The sequence below is a fragment of the Antechinus flavipes genome, chromosome 4, assembly GCF_016432865.1.
Source record: "Antechinus flavipes isolate AdamAnt ecotype Samford, QLD, Australia chromosome 4, AdamAnt_v2, whole genome shotgun sequence".
Lineage (NCBI taxonomy): Eukaryota > Metazoa > Chordata > Mammalia > Dasyuromorphia > Dasyuridae > Antechinus > Antechinus flavipes.
Window position 1 is genome coordinate 359,957,073 of NC_067401.1, and position 23,918 is coordinate 359,980,990.

Below are 23,918 nucleotides of genomic sequence, written 5' to 3' on the forward strand. Positions count from 1 at the left end.
CTTTCCAGCTCTCGAATTCCCTGATTTTCAATAGATGGCCAACTGGATTGTTGGGAGCTACCCAGACACACCACATCACCCTCATCCACTTGAATTCAGTTTTCTACTCCAGGGTAAACTTTTTCTATAGTCCTGGAAGCTTAGGATAGATGACAGGTCAAAGCTGAGCGTGAGACTAGATCAGGCTGTGGGGGAAAGTCAGCCAAAGGAGAGGGAAACATCATGAAAGCAGCCTTCCTCAGGGACTGAGGCTCTACCTTTAGATGTCAAATTCCTCAGTGAAGACTATGAATTTCATGCCTTCTCCTTGTAACTTTACACACAAAGAAACCCTGTGCTCATTCCCTATTGTGATCTGTAGAGGTCTCTAGCCTGAAACAACTCCAAAGGGTGTTGAGCATTCAAATGAGAGAACGACTTGGAATGTTTAGTTTTATTTTTCAAGCTTTCTTCTTGCCATAAATTATTTTCAGATCCAGTTTCTCACCACCTTATTCAGAGACAGAGCAGCACTTATATAGTACCCCAAATTGAAACCAAGCTTGTTTATTGTATTGAACATGAAATCTATATACTCTCAGATATTTTTAGGCAAATTGATGTCTAAAATTTCCTTCTCGCCTAAAATTGTTGTGCCACAATTCTCTTTTAATATCCTGACCCAGTTCTCCTAATTGTCCTATTCAGTTACTTTGCCTCAGGTTATAACCATTGCCTCTTTTTCCCCCCCACTTTCAGTTAAGTTTTTTTGTTTGTTTTTAATGTAATGTAATGTGATTTATTTATTTATTTATTATTATTTTATTTTATAGTTTTTTATTTACAAGATATATGCATGGGTAATTTTTCAGCATTGACAGTTGCAAATCCAATATTAAATATGTTAAATATGTTAAAGTATAAGTTAAATACTATATATATATATATATATATATATATATATATATATATATATATATATATACATGTCCAAATAGTTATTTTTCTGTATAAAAAGAGTCGGACTTTGAAATAATGTACAATTAGCCTGTGAAGGAAATCAAAAATGCAGGCGGACAAAAATAGAGAGATTGGGAATTCTATGTAATTAACCATTCCCTCTTAATGTTAGGATAAAGGTCTTGTATCTTAGACTTTAGGCTATACTTATTCCCTCTTAATTTTTGATGGGATAAAGGTCTTTATCCATTTTAGACATCATTAAAATATCAGGAGCCTCTCCAGTACCTGCCTCCATTATATCATCTTCATCCTATGTTCCTCCCCCCATTAGGTCATCCCCATCATCGTTCTTGTAACCCTATAAAATAATCTTATATCTGACATTTACTGCTAGATTCTTGGAGATGATAGTCTCATTCAGCCCTGGGACCAAACCATGGATCCAATTTGGTCCCAGTAAATCTCTCCATTTAATAAATTATTAAATACTCCCTAATCTCTATCTTGCCTTAGTTTCTCCAGCATTACAAAATGATTTCCATTTTACTTAGAGGCACTTGTGGAACATCAAGGTGAGATATCCAAGAGATATTTGACATGAATATGAAGCTAAATTAAGACATTAAGACTGAAGATAAAGATGGGAAAGTTAACAACATTGTCATTGTTGAAGCTATACTAGTGAATAAGATTGTAAAGAGAGAGAATTGAAGAAGATGCACAAGAAGGTGGCTCAGGGACTGAGCTCCATTAAGGACCAGGGAAGAAAGATCATGAGAAGCCATCAATGGCAAACAACAAAAGAAGTGAAAATGCTACGTTGTGATCCACAGCCCTCTCTCTCTCTGAGTGTAGATGGCTCTTATCATCATAAGATCATTGGAACTGGTCTGAATTGTCTCACTGTTGAGTACAGCCACATCCATCAGAATTGATCATCATATAATCTTGCTGTTGCTATGTACAATGATTTTCTGGTTCTGCTGAGCAATTTTTCAAGAAACTTCTTGGTGGAGTAGAAGAAATAAAGCAGTGACTAGATGATGGGTCAAAGGAAGCTGAAGCTTTTTATCTTTTTTTCAGAATTTTAGGTAAATTAAAAGAAATAGGAGAATCTTGGGTATAGACAAAGGGATTATACTTAATGAGTCACAGATCCCTGTCCCTAGGATCATAGGGATCTCTTCTTCCATAACCTGAGGGGAAAAAAAAGATGGAAAATGGGACTGAGATTTGAAGAATGGAGGAGAGGAGTTGAGAGGATTTTATGTGGGAGGGCCACAATTTCTTTTAAAAGGAGGATTTTAAGTGGGTATGTTAAAGGATGGGTAATGAGAAATGTAAAAGAATTTGAATGCTCTACAGATTTGATAAGATTAGAATTGTTCATTTCAGTTTCCCCATTTGTGACTTCATTTGGAGTTTTTTTGGCAGAGATACTGGAGGGGTTTGCCATTTCCTTCACTAAAGGGTAGCAAAGAAGGCTTGTCAAATAGCAATGACAATGGGGCGGGTAGATGGCACAGTGAATAGAATCAGAAATACTCCTTGAGTTCAAATCTGGCTTCAGACATTAGTTGTATGAACCTGGGCAATTCACTTAACCCTGTTTGCCTCATTTATAAAATAAACTGGAGGAAAAAATGGCAATCTACTTCAGTGTCTCTGCCAAAAAAAACAACAACCCAAAAGGGGTCATGAAGGGTCAGACAAGATTGAAAAACAACTGAACAACAAAGTTTAGTTTAGTTTGGGAGCTTTTGCTATGTGCATTTATTGGGGTTTTGTTTTACAGCTAGTGAGGAGGTTGTTTGTTTGCTTTTACCATCTGGCTTCCTGCCTTTGACATAACTCCCTCATTAATGGTACAAGCAAGTCTGTATATTGTTGGAGATTAAGGAAATGGAGAGAAGTCATCCCAATCCTTTATTTTGTACTCATAATTTTAGGATATTAAAGTTGGCTGACCCTAAGAGATCCACTTAATCCACTCTCCGCATTTTACAGATAAGGAAACCTGAGCTAGGAAAAGTAAAGACCTGCCTAGAAGGACAACTTTACCTAAAGGTCTTTTTTACTAAGGACTCCAGAAGATTAGCTTTAACCTTACAGCCAGTGTTGGAAATAGTACATTTTAGGGAAGGGGGGTGGGAAAGTCTTGGAAAAGTTTAATTCCAGCTAAAGTAAAAATTCAGATTTCAGGAAACTATATGAAATCCTGAAATCAAAACAGCATTTGACTAAGAAGAGAATGCTGACAAGATAGGGTATTTTATCAGGCTGTCCCTTAGTGTTAATTTTATTGTCCTAGGTTTGTTTGTGCAATGAATGGTGCTCACTGGTTGCAGCCTCCAAGCTTATCTTGATAATAAACTTAAAAGTCACATTTAAAAACTAGGTACCTGTAGTGTGAATTATAGATCTGCTTATCAGACTTTAAATTGAGGGAGGAAGGAGGAAGTGAAGAGGAAGGGAAACTTTTAATATATTAAATCATAAAACAACAAATACGATATTGAATTGTTGTTTGGGGTGAAATTTTTACATTCTCTAGTAAAAAGAACTATTACTGCTGTAACAAGCTTAACACAAGGCCTAGCACAATAGTAGGCCCTTAAAACCTGTTTGTTGATATGACTTAACTTGAACCACAGGAAGACTGTTTTAGTTGAATACAATGTTTTTAAGCTTTGTGAGCAGTATCTTTCTCCTTATATTCTCTTATGAGTTTTGGTTTAAGGGGAGGAGAAGAAATAATCAAACCTTCATGCTTTGTTTTTTGGTCTCTGATAACTTGACCGAGTTACAAGCCTCTTTTCTTTTTTGCTTTGAAAGAACATTAAATTTAATTTTGTTGAGCAATTCAAATACGCCAGTAATTCCTGTCCCCCACCCCTTCAATCTTAAATTTGTATTGCTAAAGTAGATCCATCTTTTTTCCCCTTTCATTAAAATGTCATTTCTTCTTTTCCTATCAGAGTTTACAATCCTCTGGAGTCTCAGAAGATAGTATTTGGAGATGTGTGCCCCCTGCTTACATCTCTCTTAGATGGGTAAGTTAAGAAAAAATACTAATTCTGATGTCAGAACTAATATTTGTAATTTATTTTTTAAAGAAATTTTATACTTTTCTGCTTAAAATATTCAAACAAGAAAATACAATTACAATTTACCATGCAATACTACAGGCATATTCAGAAGAAAATGTTGCAAGGTTAATATCATTTCTCCAAAATTATAGCCTTCCACATAAAAGTGTGACCTCATCTGTAATGTCATTTAGTCAAGCATTTTTTAAAACAGCATTCACCTGACATCATGTTTTCAAAGAACCAATTAACACAATATATTATACAGGTGTATACCTATGTTATTTGTTTTTAAACAAAAATTGAAGTAAACTGAAAAATTTATCCAGCAAAACCCAAGGAGTTTTGTAACTGGGTTAAGTGGTGAATATTACAAAGCATTATTTAGGACTTTAATTCAAAATTGTACAATAAATATAATTATGACCATTTCTGTGTCATTTGCTCTTCTGTATTTATTTTATATTTTTATTTTATGTTCCAGAAATGTATCTATAACACCCAGAGAAAGAACACTGGGAAATGAATATAAACTGCTTGCATTTTTGTTTTTCTTCCCGGGTTATTTATACCTTCTGAATTCAATTCTCCCCGTGCAACAAGAAAACTGTTCGGTTCTGCACACATATATTGTATCTAGGATATACTGTAACCCATTCAGCATGTAAAGATCTGCTTGCCATCTGGGAGAAGGGGTGGAGGGAGGGAGGGGAAAAATTGGAACAGAATAATGCAAGGGATAATGCTGTAAAAAATTACCCTGGCATGCATTCTATCAATAAAAAGTTATTTAAAAATAAATAAATAAAAAAGAAAAAAAAAAAAAAGAAAAGCAGAAGGCATGACATTAAAAATAAATAAATAAATAAATGAAAATGTATCTATAATAGGAACAATCAGTTATTAATATTAACTTCAGAAAGGGAACATCTCTCTCTGGGTATCAGTCTCTTGTTTATCACAGACAGAGCTGTTGCTCACATCAAAAGGAGCTTTTCACAACTATATAGTACTAAAATCTGGCCTGATTTTGATCTCCTATATTGCACAGTGGGTTATGCATTCATCATGAGGGAAAGGAAATTCACTGAGCAATAATTTATAGATTGTTCTATAAATTATTCTTCTTCACTTCATAGATTCACAAGAGGCACAGACTTTCTACATCAGTTTTGTCAGACTGTAAAATTCAATTTTCCAAGTTGTATTGACTTTCCAAAAGAAAGATTATTTATATTTAGAATTATCAAATAAAAACTTATGTGCAATAAGCAACAAGAGTTTTTTTGTTAAAGACTCTACATGTATCCACATGTAATGTATATTATGTAATATATAGCATGTAACAAATATATAACCTGTCACAAAATATAGTTATAATATTTTTAAGACCACATCTATAATTTTGCTGGTATTCCCAGGGAGGGTTATCTCCCAATTGAAGAAACTCCTTCTATTTGAATTGGTAGAATTGGTAGAAACAATACAACATAATATAATGCAATGCAATATAATATAATATAGAGATAGAGACCAGATCCATGGTTTCCTGATACAGGGATTCTCAAGTGGGAAACTTCTTCTACCAAAGTAGAGAGAACAGTTGTTCTGCACCCTATATTTTTGGCAATTTGCCTAAAGAACAGAGAAGTTAAGTGAAAGTAACACAGTCAATCTCTGTCATGGGCAGGATTTGTGGCTTCAAGATCAGTTTTCTAGGCTACTTCAATAAGATGGCATGACCTAGCACAGAGCACAACCTAGCATGCCATACCAAGGATTCAGAGCATGTGGATGGCCCACACAAAGCAATTTTTCCCATTATGTCTTGGAGCTTCCGTCTGACCTTTTCTTCCTGAATACTGGGATTTCCACATTCATTTAGGAAATATTCTTCTATTGAAAACTTATCACTGTCAGCCATCATTTAAGCAGAAGCATATTCCAGAAAAGAGAAAGAAAGGCTCATGGGTCAAAGCCATCTGTTTCAGTTGCTTTTTCATTACAAATGTGAAACAGATGACATTATTTTGAGCTTCCAGTTCTTCCCGTGGGGCTTTTAAATTTTTTTTTTTTAACTATGAACTCCAAAATAGTCTGAACCATCTCTATAAGAAATAACATTTTCAGTGCCAATGATCTCCTGTGGATATTATTCCAAAAGCCAAAGGAATGCAGATGGATGGGCATAGAAAAGGCAGGGAAAGGGATGAAGGGATTTTTTTGGTCGTGTGTGGATTGTTGGGGATTTTTTTCTCCTTTTTTCACAGATAGCTTCATTTTTTGACTTGTTATTTAGGAAAAAGAAAACAAGAATAACAGGAATTATCAATGATTTTTACTTCTTAATGATTAGTTTTCATTGAAGATAAGAATTTATCCTGGAGATCAATACTGCCTGGAATTGCTAATGGCTTTAAAACATTCTCCTCCTGTGAATCAGAGGTTTCAATTAATCCAAATTGCACTTTCACTGTCTCTGGCTGTGTCATTCATCTCAGAACAAACAAACAAGCAAACCCAAGCATAACAGCTTTTTATTGCTATGATGAGTCTGCCAGATTAAACAGAAAAATTTGAGCTGGGTTAACTATTTTCTCCCACAACACAGACACAGAACAACTGTTCTATCTATATTGGTAGAGGAAATTTTTTTTCATTTGAGAGTTCCCTGTATCATGAAATCACAGATCTAGTCTTTGTCCTTATACTGGGTTATGTTGCATTGTTTTGTAATGTTATGTTGTACTATGTTATATACTGTTAAATCAAAATAATAAAATAATTGATATTTTAGGTTTTCATGTGGGCTGTGTAGCAAGTAAGCCTTAGCATTGATCTCTAAAGTTTTTTCAATTTACAAACCTAATTGTGAATTTAAAACTTCTAGAAAAATTCCCAGTGCAAAGAACGTTATTTTATATACTTATTTAAAATTTCCAGAAAAATTAGTAGTACAAAGAACCATAATTTTATATCCTAAACTTCTCCCTAACATAAAGGATCTCCTAGTTTTTTCCCCTACTGATAGCAAGCATACTCTATGTTTTATTGGAGAAATCAGAATAACATAATTAAAAGGGACTTTAATAATGCATGTGGTTCTTGAGGTAAGATAGTCTTCAGACCATTACAGGTCAATGACACTTCATTTCTTGGAGCATCCATTTCCTCATTTGTAAAAGGACAGGAATTAGGTTAAATGGTCGGTATTTCTCAGTTCTAAAAGCCTATGATCCTAATGTAGCTTATGACTATGATAGTAATATCTTCCATTTACATATTGTCTTTTTTTCCTCTGAGGCAATTGGAGTTAAGTGACTTGCTCAAGCTCACACAGCTAGGAAGTATTAAGTGTCTGAGGTCAGATTTCAGGACTGGTGCTCTATCCACTGCACCACCTAGCTGCCCCTATGTATTGTCTTAAGAGTGCTTTAAACACATTAGTTCATTTGAGCCTCAGAATGATCCTATTATTATTCCTGTTTTATAGATTAGGAAACTAAGCTCAGAAATCAGCCACATGGCTAGTAAATGGCAGAATTGGACAAGAAAGACACTGTTTAAAAGAGTTAGTGAATATTAGTTTCTGTGAACATGGAGACCATATATTATTGTTAGAAAAAAATATAAACATAATATAAATTTAAACTTCCTTAGGTTTTATTCTGTGCATTTAAAAATATTACAATAACAAGGATTTTTGCTAATCTGCCATCCTCAATTAATGGAGAGAAAAAAAGAAAGAAGGAAAAAAAAACATCACTAGAACAAATTGTTAGAAAAATGTTGTGCTGTTAATGATTTCTAAAAATATTTTTGACCATAGAATTAAATAAAATCCATAGATATTCACAAGATAGGATATACATATGTGTTAGGTAGCCAGATTTCTTAAGAGCAAACTTTGTTGATCAATAATAATAGTACTTTTCATTGGTTCATTTTAGACAGAATGGGGTCTTCATGACTTCAAGACTAGTGGATTTGGATTCCACTTACTAGATTTTCTGGCTCTCTGCAAGCTTCTTCACCTCTCTATTTCAATTGCTTCCTTTAAGATATGGCTAGGTCCCAGTGGTTGCATTATTAAAGTGTGAACTATTCAAATGTGAAATATTTAAAATATGGTCATTGGTCTAAGCTCAATGGAAATGTGAAACATGAATTCATAGAATGTGACAACTCCAGAGAAGCATCCCTTATTCCCACTAATTGAGACTTAGTACTACTCACTTCATAAGATACTTTTGAGGAAATTGATGTGTTCTATACATATGAATTGTCTTTACATTATTACTACTAGAAGGGTTCTGCTAGGATTTGTAGTAGTTTCCTAAAAAGGGAAGGAATAGTGTTAATATAGTCAAGTGATCCCCAAAATACCAAGGAAGGGGAAAAGGACTAATTAATATGTGTAGTATATGTGCAAGAGAATAAGAGATTTCTCAAGTGTTTTTCTAACAAAATTCTAAAATATATTATAAGATTAGACATCTAGTTAGAAAAGAAATCTCAGAGATTTTAAAGACCCTCATTAAATTTTTAATTTTTAAAAAAAATTCTGAACTTAAGCAATATGAAAGAGAGCATTACTATATATGTAGCAGAATACAGAAAGAGGATTCTTTATGCAGTTGTAAATTTCCAGTTCACATTCCTCACTTTTAAAAAAGCATATAACATTCTATGCATTGTTTTCAAAATTGTCTTGCTTCTCTTGCTTCTTTCTGAACTTCCTTATGTATTCTTTTGTGCTTTTTCAATGATTTTTTTGGCATTATTATTGCTAATCTCCCACCCTCAATTAATGGAGGAAGAAAGAAGGAAAAAACAAACCTAGAACAAATAAATAAAGTCAAACATAATGAACTCATACACTCTGCCCAGAAATGAATGTTTCTGTAGCTTGTGTCCATCTTCCTCCTCCTCATCAGTTCTCTTATCTAAAAGCAACAAATAGTTGTTACAAAAGTAATGAAACTACCTCTTTCATATAATTGATTAAATGATTATATCATGTATATATTATATAATTGATTATTATTATGTATTTTTTTCCATACTTTCCACTATTTGTCTTACAGTGATTGAGGGATTTCTACATTGTTAGTCTATCAAGATATTGTGAAATGATAATGATTTCTTCCTATTTCTAATCTCCCCAAATAGTACTTAAAATTCTTCAGCACAGGGACTAGTTTCATTTTGGTCTTTGTATTCCCAGAACCTATAGTGTCTGGAACATGGTAGTTAATAAATGCTTGTTGATTGATTGGCAGTAGACATTTCTGTTTTTTAGAAACTTCTGCACCTTATACTCCTGGCAATGTGCCTAGAGGACAGAGGAGTTAAGTGATTTTCCTAGGGACACACAGGCCATCTATGTCTCAGGAAGACTTGAACTTAGGTCCTCCTCGTTCTGTATTAACTTCATTCTGCTACCTCTATAGCACACCATAACATGTATGACATGACATGACATAGCACAACGCAATATGACATTGGCTCATTTGACATCATATACTAGATAAATTTGTAAATTGAAAAAAGTTCAGATATCATTGCTAAGGCTCACTTGGTCCACAGCCCATATGAAAATCTAAAAGCAACATAGCAGAGTCATCATAGCAATAAAAAGTGCTAAACATTGTTATTCTGGGGAAAGGTGTGTTTGCTTGATTATTTGTTTTTAGAGGAATGAGACAAATGGGGATAGTGAAAGTGTGATCTGGGTTAATTGAAAGCTCTGAAACACATGGGGAGAATGAGTGTTCTAAAACTCATTAGCATTTCCATGTAGCAGCAAGATCTCCATGGTAAACTCTTACTCCAATGAAAATATGGGAGGGATGGGGGTGAAGATTGTCAATGACAATTTATCTATTACCCTTGTTTTCCCTTTCTTAAATGACAAGTCTAAAAATGTGGGTATCCATAGAAAAAGTTTTTTTTTTTTTTAAAGAAATAAAAAATCAAATCCAACAACATTTTTGATTTGTAGGTATAATGTTTGCATTATGACTTATGGACAGACGGGAAGTGGAAAGAGCTATACCATGCTGGGGCCACATTCAGAAAGTGATCCTATTTCATCATCAGAAGCTGACCAGGAAATGGGAATTATTCCTAGAGCCGCTGGAGAGCTTTTCAGGTACTGCTAGTAGAGGTAGTTATGGAGATCCAGAATTCACAGAACTCAAAAGGAAAGGGCTGTGTAGATGAGTGCTACTCTGAAAATGGGGGTTTAAACCTCCTTTTTTTTTCCCTTGCTGAGGCAATGGGGTTAAGTGACTTGTCCAGGTACAGGTAGGAAACATTAAGTGTCTGAGGATAGATTTGAACTCAGATCTTCCTGACTTCAGGGCTGGTGCTCTATCTACCACACCATCTAGATGCTGCTTAAACCTCCTTTTTTATGAAATGATATGCTTAGGGCCAGCTAGGTGGTACAGTGGATAGAACACCAGCCCTGGAGTCAGGAGGGCCTGAGTAAAAATCTGGCCTCAAATACTTTGACACTTACTGTGTGACTCTGGGCATGGTACTTAACCAAGATTGTCTCATCAAAAAAAGAAAAAAGAAATGATATGCTTTCTAGAATATTCTCTCTCTCCTGACTCACATATTTTATACTATTTTGCTAATTCAATGTTCCTAAAGATTGTCACCTCTGTATTTCCCCAAATTTCATTTGTGTTTCTTCTTTGATGTATTAATAACTACCCACATCTCATGCAGGAGAGCTTCCTCTTAGTTTTTTTTTTTTTTTTTTTTTAATCAAGGTCAAACTAATAGGAAGAGATATTTCTCCTCAACCTCTACCCTTCTGAAACCTTTAGGTAGGGCAAAAAGTTGGAGATTAAAGTGTCTTTTTCTTTGCCTTCCTCTCCTTAGCAGGAAAGGTATTGACATTTTTTCTCTCAGATATACAGCTAATCCCAATGTTGAAAGGAAATTCTTATCTTTAAAGACATTCATTACTTAAATCAAGAATCTGAGCTCCTGTATACATAACTTGCCCTTAATATCAACAAGGCAGAGCCAGAAAGAGCTTCCAGCCCTGTACATTCCATTCCTTTGATCTAACCCATATATGCACACTGTTTTTGTCTCCTTACCCCTCTGTACTCTTTTGTACTATCTTAATTTGTATGTATTTACATCCTCCCTTGTGTATGTTCCTGAATCAGTTTCATGGTTGTCTGCTATGTATTTCTAACCAGATTATAAACTCCTCGAGGGTAAGGTTTTGTGTCCCATTTCTTTTGGGTTCCTTGTAGAGCACCTTATATTAAATCAAACTCCATATATGTTGAATGACTGCTGCTTAATCAGAGTGTTTCTGAGAAACACACACACACACACACACACACACACACACACACACACACATTCTTGTTTTTAAAGGAACTAAATAGGTATGAGATGATCTGGCAGATAACTGTAAAAAGAACTCTTTTGCAGTTTGAAGAAGGCAAATGCTGAAAGATACTCTGTGTATCATTTAAATCGATCATATTTTTTCCTGTGAGTTTTAGCCTCCTTTGACTTAGAATTCAAAAAACATTGATGATTAAAAACAGGCCCCAAGCATATCAAGGCATGTGTGCTCATTGCATTTGACAAGGAGATCCCAGGCATCCCAGAAAGGGATAGGAGAACATTCAATCAGCTCTTCTGAAGATGGTCATAGAGGAAATTTCAGTTCTCTATTATACTATTGCTAGATATTCTTTTGCATTTTTATGTAGTAAATGCTCAGTTATCAAACTTAGGGAGAGAACCAATTCTCACAGATAATATAAATGGGGCTTTCCTCCCTGCTACAGGAGTTTTGGGGGCTTAAAAAGCAGAGATCGATAGCAGGGAGCCTAGGTAGTCTCTAGGCAGTATCCAGGCTTGAAGTAGGTGAATTTTTATCTTCTTCTGCGTTCTTTGATGTCTGTTCTCTTTTCCTACAACCCTATAGTTCTTAAAAGGCAAGGCACTATTCTCTTGATTGAGAGGCGAGCTAGGACTAAATAGTAAGTTATATAAAAAAAGTTGAAAATGAACCTACAAATGTGATGTAGGTAGGGATGAAATCAGGGAAGCTAGCACAAGCTCAGGTTGTATTAATAGAATTTTGTTTGAATCTTTGTTTCCATTGAACACATTATACCTTGTGTTAGACTTGCACATCTTATGTCTCATCCCTTCATTAGATTATAGACTATAGACCTGAGGTCTCCCCTCAGGAAGTCCCTATTGTTTCATTTTGAAGTCAAGTCCCTCCCTATAACACAGAGTACATGCTTATAGCCAATTTACCCATGCTAACTAGTATAACAGAAAAACTTATTAGACGTATATTTCTCAATGTATATAATCAAATTTTATTAACACACAAACTTTTGAGAAGAAATCACCAATCTGGTTCTTAGAGGTCCCAATGAACATTTTATACAGGTATTCCATGCCAAAGTTGCCTCTCTCCATCCTGGTAGTTGGACAGCCAGGCTGCCTTCAAATAATGAACATGGGCTTTTTCAGTCTCAAGTGCAGGAGTTTAACCTACCTATGATCCAGGAAGCAGACTAATTGTTAGATCTTCTTGCTGGGTTTCTTATAGTTTTAGTTATAGGTGCTTCTAGTTGGTTTACCACATTATTTAATTACATAATTACATAAATTATTATAGATTAATTACATAAACTACTAATAAATGTTTTCATTGGTGATGTGCCCTATCATAGGGTTCACATATGATTGTCAGTTGTTTATGACAAATATGTTGTTTACTAAGTCATACCACGCTTGTGATTCTCTTTATTGAAATACAACTTATAGGAAAATAATTTACTCAAAATGACTCATTACAGAATGAAGGTTTTAAAACAAAAGAGACAGTTTTACTTAGTTGACAAACATTCCTATTATCTTATTAAGGTAAGAGAACTTATTCTTACTATACAAACATAGTGCCTTGTCCATAATGAGTAATTGAAAAGTATTAAATAAAATAGAATTAATGAAAAACAAACTAAATAAAATTTATTATTCAGTATTGAACAAATTCTCAATCTAGGTTCTATAAAACTTAGGATGTTATTTATTATCTTAAGGGATGACAGAAAATTCTCAAAGACTTTTGAAAAAAAAAGTACTTCACAACCCCACCCCTTTCAACTCCTTTTCTGTCTAATTTTCCTGGTATAATTGTAAGCTCCTTAAGAGCAGGAACTGTCTCTCTGCTTGTATTTTTGTATTTCAGATTTTCAGTACCACATTAATGCTGGTAAGTGCTGGTATGCAAAGGAAGAACATAGTAAATGCTTAATAAAAATCAAAACAAAATTGATTTCAATTTATTTTTAACTTTTACAATAAACATTCTCTATATTATATATAGAGAAAAAATTTCCCAGATTCCCAGAAAGAACATCAAAGAAATTTAAGAATACCTACTACAGAGGAATATATTCATTTAATTGGTTCAATTTTGTAATTTTTAATCCATCTTAGTGATGCCATTTACAGTCAGTCATAGTACAATTATAGATTTCTGAGGGAAAAACTATGAAAATCTTTATAGAGTAGTAGTTATATCTTTATGAATAGCTTTGTATATGGCAGCAAGTAAAGTCCATAAAACACATTTTTCAAAGTTGACTTTCTTTCATCTTAACAAGTTCCTTTTGCTTGCAAATTCTTTTTACAAAGGTATAAATTTTTATATTGCAATATACCTGATTTAATCATAGTTTAATAACTGATAATTCAGCTTCAATAGCATCTCTTTGAAAAAAAATCCAAAAGTGAATGGTGTTGACAATAAAAAGTTGTATTCCAGGAAAACAGTATGATCAAGTTCATGTGGCCTTCCCCTAGAACCCCATGAATTTATACGATGAATGTATTAGGATGGCAAGGGCAAGGTATATGGTAGTATATCATTTCCATCTTCTGAGCAAATTTAAACTGTTCTCACTTTTGAAATTGCTAAATATCTTTCAAAAGATGTCCTAACTAGAAAATATAAAGTAAATGGATTTCTCTTTCAGCAGGGGCTTTCTTCTTGCTTCATTCATACATTCATTCCATGTTTACTAAAATGTTTGTGTTAATGATTAAATTCATGAGAGAAAAAAAAATACAGTTATCCCTTTCCACGTCACAATTTTCCCATTGTAGTTTCCATATATCCCAGACTGGCATAAAAAATTAAATGGGAATTTTTAGGAAGTTTTGCAGAAGCTACAGATACCATATGAAGAAGGCCAGCAGACAACACAGTGTCTATGACCAAATTCTTAACCCAAATTTTATAAAAAATACTGTAAATACCCTATAAAAGAAAAAGAAAAAATTAAGACTTTTTCTCTGATATGAAGAGAGGCCCCCAAATTTTTACACTGATTTTCCAGATCAAGGAGGTAATGAGATCCTAACCCCTGAGAGATAGAAGGTGTATCTATGCAAAATTGGTTTGAAATTTCTGAAGGACTACATTATAGTTTGACAAGAAATAAAGTGACTCATCAAAGTTTGAGTTGTAATACTGAAAATAAGTTCTAATCATTAATATATATATATTTTCTCCCACAATATTAAAAAAGCTTTTTTCCATACCAAAGTACCAATGAACCAAATGCTCAGGTGTGCTTTTCTTTAGTATCTTTAACACTTCACCTAGGGTGGAAGATGGAGAAAGGCAATGGCTAGGGCAACTTTTTAGAAATTTAGCTAATATAAATAATATTGGAAGACTGTAAAATTAAGAGGTATTAAAGAAATAATCACAAGAATTTATTAAGTACTACTATGTGCCAAGCACTTGATGCTCACTGAGTGTACAAAGGAAAAAAGTCAAATTACCCTTGACTGCAAGGAATTGACAATCTAGGTTGAAGAGATAACACATATACCTATCGTGTGTGTGTGTGTGTGAATGAATAAATACATGTATATACATGCATGTTTGAGCATATGCTTTTGTATATATACATTTAAAGACAGTCAACTGTGTGATTAGGTATATATAAAATAAATATAATTGAGGAAAGGGGAAGGACTAGCAAATGGAGGGCAGCAGAGAAGATTTTGTACAGAAGGTGGCTCCTAAGTTGAGTCTTGAAGAAAGCTAGAAACATTAAGAGGCAAAGGTGAGGAGGGAGTACATTTTGAACTGAAAAATCTTTTAAGCTGAGATAATAATTAAAGAAAAAAAACTAAATAAAAATTATGTCTCCCTTCTAAATCACAGCAGATATAACTTAATGTAATAAAACAACTATATTTTATCACAGATTTTCCTTTTACTATCACTTTAACAGTTGTTTCCCAGGGAAAAAATGCCAAAGAAAATTTAGTCACCAGTAAGTACAGAGGAATCTGTTTACTTAATTGGTTTAATTTTGGTTATTTTTCAACTCTTTTTTTTTTTTTTGTGATTTGCTACTAGTTTGCTCTAGTAACAGAATATTTTGAATGGAGACCATGAATAAAAATCTGAAGAATCTGGATTTTTTTTTTTTTTATCATTCAGCAAATCTAACCCTTCCATTTCTTATTTTCCCATCTCAAAGACAAAAGTTTTTATTATTATTATTATTGTTGTTGTTGTTGTTGTTGTTATGGATAAAAAAGTACTCTGTATTATATGCAAGGTATGCTACAAAGAAGCTAAATCTCATCCTCTCCAATTATTCTTTTTCCTGTTGTTTTCTATAATTTGCTTTCCCTTTCATTTCCCCCATGTTTTCCCTTTTATTTCTATCGTGTTGCTCATCAGAAGACACTAAGTGACTATATAAAATCATTTGTTGAAAAGGACCTAGAGCCTAGCCCATGCAAATATTTCCCTATACAATACTTCTGCCGGGTGACCATCTATCCTCTCCTTTACAAGGAGTTCATTGAGAGTCTTCCCTTTCCACATTGACTTTTTGGTAAAGGCAAACTAAACCATCTTTTGCTAAAATTCTCTTATTCAGGTTTTAATTACTGAATGAGCATTGCCTCAGACAAACTGAGACATCTGAAACCTGAGACCTCTTAAGAGACCTTAAAAAGACAAAAGTTTCCTATTGTATCTGGGTCATTGCCAATTGTTCTGACCTATGTCTTCGCACTGGACTCTGGAGGAGAGAATGAGGCTGATGACTTTGCACAGCTCTGACTCACTTAAATCCACTTCACTTGCAAGTCAAGACAACACCCTTCTGATGTCACTGGTCTTCTTTGAGAATGAAAGATAAACAACACAGTTAACATGACTCTCCCTCCCTGTCCCCCTCTTCCCCCACCCAGTTCAATTTTTTTTGACAGTTCTAATTGTTATAAAGGTCTTAATAAGGAACAAAAATCAGCTTTCCACACATGGGGATAATTCTGTCCTCTAGAGATATGGAATATAAGTTTATCCCTTGAAATATTTAGAGATAGTTATTATGTTTTTCTTAAGTCTTCCCTTTTCCAGGCTAATTAACCTTAGTTACATCTGATTTGGCATGTAAGTGACTAACAATCCTATTTACTTTCCCTAGATGTACTCTGATTTGTCAAGGTCTCTTAAAATGTGGTGTCCAGAATTAAATTCAATGCACTCATTTCCATATATGGTTTGACACTTGTTCACCCCATGCAGATTTTAAGAACTTTTAAAGTCAATTCTGGCAAATTATTATGCACTTGAGTGCTTTCATCCAATTTATGTTTGTCTGTACATATAATTAGAAGTTCTAGAAAAAGGAAATGTATGTGTTTTTAAAGAAAAAAAATTTAAAATATGAAGAATATTTAAAGTCAGTTTCAAAACCTATCTTAATTTTTACATTTAATTCCAACTTTTGGATATTTCAATGAGCCTTAGAGACCAGGCCATGTTTTTCCATCTTATTCATAATAATGAGAGGCAACATGGCATCTGGGATAGAAAATTGGCCCAGGAGTCAAGAAAATTTGAGTTTAAGGTCTACTTTTGTTGTATAGATTGACTCTATAATCTTAGGCAAGTGAGTTAATTGCTCTGTGCTGCTGGCACCTCTCTAAGACTGAAACTTAAGAAGAGGTACATATGTGCATAAGTAATAAAGACTCCTCACTAGAAGTTTATTGGACTAACAAAATCACTACACAGGTCCAAAATAAAATTTAAGAAGATGAGAGAGATTTTTGTCAGCTCTGTACCTGAAATCCAGATAAACTATTTCTATGGCATTTTATTCATCCACCAGCCTAGATCAGTTTAAAAATAATTAATTTAAAAAATAAAGATAGAGAGAGGGAAGGGTGGATTTTAAAAGAAGAAATCAATTTAGTTTGGTATGATGGTGACCTGTTCAAACTCTCCTTCCTAATAAGACACAAGCCACTTATTTAGCAATACATTCTAAAATTTTGTAAGGGGTTAACATTATGATAGGCTAGCTAGGTGAGACAATAAATGGGCCAGTAGATAAAACACTGAGCTTAGAATCAGAAAGACTCATCTTTGAGGTCAAATCCAGCCTCAACATTTATTGATTATATGACCCTGACCAAGTCATTCAATCCTGTTTCTTTTTGTTCCTCTTCTGTAAAATTATGTAAAAAACTGGGACATGACTGAAATGACTAATTAACAACAACAATATTATGTTTCTTTGTCTACCTATAGTCCTCTAGAAACAACCTTACCTTTCCTGGGGAAAAGAAAATACGTGGGATAGGGTGGAGTATTACTGGTTTGTCTTCAATATCCCAAGGCGTCTCTCAATCTCTGATTCCTCAGAGATAATATAATATAGTTGAGAGAGCATGTTTCCAAATTCTTTCCAATCTCTGAGATGTTATTGTTATGGATTAAAGACAAACTCATTTAGAGGAAGTAGCTTTTTGTTTATTATCACCTCATCTCCTTTGGGATTCAATTTTTTTTGCTCTTTGTAATTTCAAGAGCATTCTCCTTGATAAAGAAGAAGAAAATAAAATAAAAATTGTTTTCCTTCTATTGTTCCTCCTCCATACTAATGTACTGCCATATCATTATGGTAAAAAAAAGGTTGAACTACTTGGCTTCCAAAGCCAGCTATATTTGGGTTACTTAATACAATATCCACTTTCAGTGGAAGATATACTAACCATTTTCAGGTTATATAAACTTTTCTGGTCTTTATAAGTCACTTGATATAGGACACTTTCTTTAAATGACACAACAGAATTGTAGCTGGCTTTATCTTCTAAATATGTTTACAAAGAGACTTATATAATTTGAGCAAATAGAAAAATATTATACCATCTCCTCTAAACTCTGAACTCATATCTTCATTTCCTTTTTTACTCCGAGTAGAGTACTATTCCCATTCACATACATAAAAGAAACTGTTGGATTTGTTCTTAGCATTTTTCATAAATCTTAGCTCGTTTTAGATTTGGACTTTCTGCTGCTACTGGGAAGATAATAGTTTTTAATTCATTAATCTCATATTTTAATAGCCCAATTAGTAACAAAAAATTCCTGGTTTAATAAAATTCATCTATATCTGCCTTCAAACTCCAGTTTTGTTCAGGGGATTAAAAGAAACATCAGCAATAAATAAATATTATCTTAAACTCACCAACTTTATGGATCTGATGATTATAATTATTTTGTAATGGAAGTTACTATTTTAAGTACAATTTGCTGACATTGAAGGATTGACCTTTGGAGTATTTTATTATCTTGTCTATTTTTTTCCCTCCCTTCTCACTTCCTTTTCTCCTCCTCCCCTAACCTAGACTTCTTTCAGAAAATCAAACAGTAAACCCCAGGGTTGAAGTTTCTGTAGTTGAAATATATAATAATGAACTCTTTGACCTTCTGGCCAAGGATAGCTCTGGAATATTTGGTGTGAAGCGTGATGTAATAACGACCAAGGAAGGAAAGAGTAACGTACCTCTGTTGATCTATGAGTGAGTATATTATATAACCTCTAATTAGAAATGTTTCTTTTTCTACAAGTAAGAAAGACACATTACACAGTGAGGGCGGAAAAATATACTATCTTACACATCCAGATAAGCCATGTGAAGCTTTTCATGAATGGGGTGACAGGTATCCAAGCAAAATCATTCTTACCGCACCCCTCCCCCCCAAAATCATGCTATTTAACCCACTGCGGTGTCATTATGGTCCAAAAGGTTGAAGTACTTGACTTCCAAAATCAGCTATTTTGGGGTTACTTACTACACTATCCACTTTCAGTGGAAGATATCTATTTCTCTTACATGACTTTACAAGTTATTATAAACTTTTCTGGTCTTTATAAGTCACTTGATATAGGACACTTTCTTTAAATGACACAAAATTGTAGCTGGCTTTATCTTCTAAACATGTTTACAAAAAAATTTATATAACTTGAACAAATGTAAAAGCAATCCTATTTTAAATGAAATCAACAGAACTTCTTATATGAAAAGATTTCTATGGTAATTCTTAGGGGGATTAGGGGATAAAGCACTGGATGATCTAGAGTCAAGAAGACTTGAGTGCAAATACAGCATCTGATACTTATTAGCTGTGACATTTTGGGTAAGTTATAGCCTCTGTCTGCCCCAGCTTTCTCCTTTGTGAAACATGAATAATAATACTATCTATCTCCTAGAAGTATTGTAAAGATAAAATGAGAACAATATTTGTAAACCACATTGCAAACTTTAACAAGTCATTAAGTTATAGAAATAAAAATAATAAAGAAATATTTTACTGAGCAAATAGTCACTTATAATTTACAAGCCTTATTTGTCTAAATTTTCACCTCATAGATTTGCTTAAAATGGGGGCATGCCAAAATTTGAAATCTAGAGTAGACAGAAGGAAATTTTAAAATGTAGACAGATGCAGAATTATGTTTTTTCAAACAGAGGAGCAGGAGCAGTAAAGATTTACTACTGTTAACTTTGAGGTAACAAAGTAACAAAGTAACTTTGTAACCCTGCTCACATTTGTGGTACAATATTCCTTTCAGAGCTTCCTCTGTTTGACCCTATATCCTTCTTAGGTTAGTACACTTTGCATCTCTGACTACTAATGGCACCTGTTAAAGTCTAACAATAAATGCTAGGAAAAAAAAGTTATTACTAAATAAGCAAAATAAGTGAAATTGTGTGTGTGTGTGTGTGTGTGTGTGTGTGTGTGTGTGTGTGCGTGTGTGTTTGTGTGTGTGTGTGTGTTTGTGTGTGTGTGAGAGAGAGAGAGAGAAAGAGAGAGAGAGAAAGAGAGAGAGAGAGAGAGAGAGAGAGAGAAGAGAGAGAGAGAGAGAGAGAGAGAGAGAGAGAGAAAGAGAGAGAGAGAGAGAGATGTGAGCCAAGATCAATGAGACTATGAATTGACAGGCTGACAAGACAGATGACAGTTGGTCTAATCTTAGCTATGTATCAATCATTCTGTAAACCTTCAATAAATTTCTGTTAATCTTTCATTTGAATGAAAACCACTTTTAAAGAAATATTAAAAGCCCAGAAGACCCATGTGAAAATAACAGTTATGTGCAAACTAAGAGGAAAATTTAGACTATCCTCTCAAGATGATTGTTAAGTATATACCACAGAACAAGTAAAATTCTTTTGGCTTTATTTATATTGTATTTTTTTGTCTGGATTTTCAGTCTTGTTTTTTAAATAAACTGTCTCAACTGGCTTTATACAATGGAATTATGTCAAGATGTGTATGAGAAGTTGGAAACTGGGGTACATAGGATGATCTATCTCCCTGACTTGCCCCAGTCAAACTTAGAAGAGGGGATTATAGAATACTTTTTGATTTCTTAAAAAAAGCTGTTACCTAATGATGATTTATTCTTCAGGCTTGTAAAAAGTCCTGCTGAATTTATGAGACTTATCAATAAAAGTCTGCAGCTCAGAGTGAAACATCCCACACTGGTTCATGCTGATTCCTCACGTTCTCACTTGGTGGTTACAATTACTCTCACAATATCTGTCCCTTTTGATAGCTTCGGTAAGTAGAATGAACTATTTCTAAAACAATTCCTATTTCAATGTTTCTTCTATCACATAGTAGGCACCTAACAAGTGTTTGTTGAATTGAAAGATAAGTAAGTTTGTCCTAATCCCCTGTGAAGGTGGTTTCCCTTGCATTATAGTCTCAGATCTCCTGGACTCTTTAAAGTCTTTTGACCCATCCCAGCCTGACCTTACTATGTGAACTTAATATAATATTTGTGTACCCTATCTCCTGATGTATTTAAAGCACTATTCAGAGCTTCCCTAGTTTTTTTTTCTGATTTTGCTTCAAAATCAGACTAGGAAGCAAGATATTGGAGAAAACCTCACTGAGAGAGCTTGCTATGGGAAAGAAGAAATTTTATAATATCTGCCAGGTTCATACATTTTTTTTTAACACCACAACTTATAATTTATATTGATTTTTTGTCATTTTGTCTTTAAATTTTATTTTTTAATATGTCATATGGTCCCTGGTATAATTTCACTCAGTTTAATATTTTAGAAAATTTAGATTTTAGACACCTATAAAATATTATCTAAAAGAAAGACAGTGCACATTCACTCAATTCATTCCCAAAATGATTGGCAAAGAAATTTTACCCTGCTCTATTTTTTTTAAACAAGGTCTGAATTCATCCTTTTTGAGCAACTTGGTGGCAAGATAAGAGAAATGGTTCCATGGGTTTCCTTTGTACATAAAAGGACTGTTCCTATTTAACTGTTAAGACAAGAGATTATATTGCTGGATGTCAGAGGGTATAGGGAATAATTATTACAGAGAGTCAATGAGGATTTACTAAATGTTTACCTATGTTAAGTACTGTGCTAAGTATTAGATACAAGAATATCCCCAATAATCCATGTTCTAAAGGAATTAAAAATGCAATAGGGGGAGACAACATGCAAACAACATGTGTAAACAAGATATACATGCGCATGCGCACACCAACAGTGCCAAATTGGAGAAGCAATAGCATTAAGCTTAACATGAAAGTCTCTTTGTAGCTAGGACTTTGAAGGAAGCCAGGGAGGCAAAGAGATGAAAATCAGGAGGGAGAGAATTCCAGATATGAGAAACAGAGAAAGTAAAGAGTCTAATTCCTCTTCCATATGACAATAGTTCAAATACTTGAAATATAATTATCCTGCTTCCCTCTACCCCAAATCTTCTCCAGGTCGACCATTCCCAGTTTCTTCAACCAATCCTTATATGACATAAACACAAAGACTTACTATCCTATTCAAACTTTTTAGAATTGTCTTACAATTTCCTTATCAATTGGTTCCCTATTAGTCCTTTTTATTCTACCTTTTCCAGTCTAAAAGTCACTTTATCAAAGTGAAATAAATGCATAGAATCACAATTTTAGAACTGGAAGATATTGTAGACCATGTAATTTCACTCATATTGTTTGTTACAGATGAAAAAATGAGGCACAGAGATGCTATGTTGCTGGGGTCACACTGGTAGTGGGGAGCAGACATAGAATTTAAACCCATGTCCTTCTCCATCCTACTTTCATTGGAAAGGTTCACTTCTAACATTTCACTGAATAGACACTTCCTTCTGCTGTCCATTATTTTCATTCCGTTCATTCCACGTAGTTGTCCTATAACTTTTTTGATCTTTCTTCCCCATTTTTTCCCTTTCTCTTTCTAAAAATGAACACAGCTTTAAAAGCTTTAAAAATATAGCTTTTAAAAGCATAGACCCACTCCTTAAATTTTTTTTTTTACGTTTCTAATTACATGTAAAGATGGTTTTCAACTTTTCATTTTTGTAAAATTTTGAGTTCCAAATTTTTTTCTTTTTCCCTTCTTTATCTATCCCCTCCCCATGCTAGTAAGCAATCTGATATAGATTATATGTGTATATTCATTTTTAACATATTTCCATGTAAATCATATTGGTAAAGAAAAATCAGAAGAAAAGAGAAAAAAAAATAAGAAAGGGTTAAAAAAGAAAAAAGTAAAAATAGTATGCTTTGATCCCTCTTCAATTTCCATAGTTCTCCTTCTGAATGCAGATGATGGTTTCCATCCAAAATTTTTTGGCATTTACTTGGATCACTGAATTGCTGAGAAGAGCCAAGTCTCTCGTGCTTGATCATCACACAATCTTGCTCTTGCTTTGTACAATGTTTTCCTGGTTTTTTTTTTTTTTGATTACTCAGCATCAGTTCATATAAGTAAAAGACCCACTCTTTTTGGACATCTAGCTTTTCTCACCTGCTTGGGATCTTTATGAGTTTTAGCATTCTTCTTCTTATTTTTGCATGTTTATATGACTGTTTTGCATTCATTCTTCATTATGTTTCCTCTCATCCATCTTTTCTTTACAATGTCTTTTTTTTTAAAAATTGAGTCACATGTTCTTTTTGAATATGTATCATGCTCTTTAGACAGCACTTCTTTTTCCTCCTACTCTTTCTTTAGAGATTTTCCCCCTTCCCTCATTCCCTGCCCCCACCTCACCCCAACTCCTGGAATGTAGAATTTTAGTCTAGAGGCTCCTCCTTTTACTTTATCTGGACTCTTTGAAACTCTACTACCCTAAAGTTTCTTATGTACATCTATCTATTTCCCTCCAAGTTTTCCATCATTTCTATCATGGTTATTTCTTCCTTTCATTAAGAATTATTAGAAAACTTTTTTTGTGACTAGAGCCCAAATCTGCAACTAGTTCTGTCCTTCAGAGCCAAATAGGACATGTTTAGTCCCATATCATTCTTGGACTGGTACAGACTTGTGATTTCATTAGCACAGGGAACTTCGGCTATGGAAACATCCCCTAATGAACATCAGTAGCTCATCTGCAATGACGTACAATGTTAGAAAGTTGCCTATGGGTCTGAGATGTTAAGGGACTTGGCTGGAGTCACACATCAAGAATGGGCCAAAGGCTGGATGTGAACTCAG

General features: G+C 33.9%; 1 protein-coding gene across 1 annotated transcript in view; it reads left to right on the forward strand.

The window, feature by feature from the left end:
- Positions 1-23,918, forward strand: part of KIF25 (kinesin family member 25) — a 109,000-nt gene that overhangs the window by 73,877 nt on the left and 11,205 nt on the right. The window contains exons 9-12 of the mRNA XM_051998135.1: positions 3,921-3,995; positions 10,036-10,185; positions 18,774-18,947; positions 20,840-20,991. Coding sequence (XP_051854095.1) covers positions 3,921-3,995; positions 10,036-10,185; positions 18,774-18,947; positions 20,840-20,991 — 551 coding nt within the window. The remainder of the gene's footprint in view (positions 1-3,920; positions 3,996-10,035; positions 10,186-18,773; positions 18,948-20,839; positions 20,992-23,918) is intronic.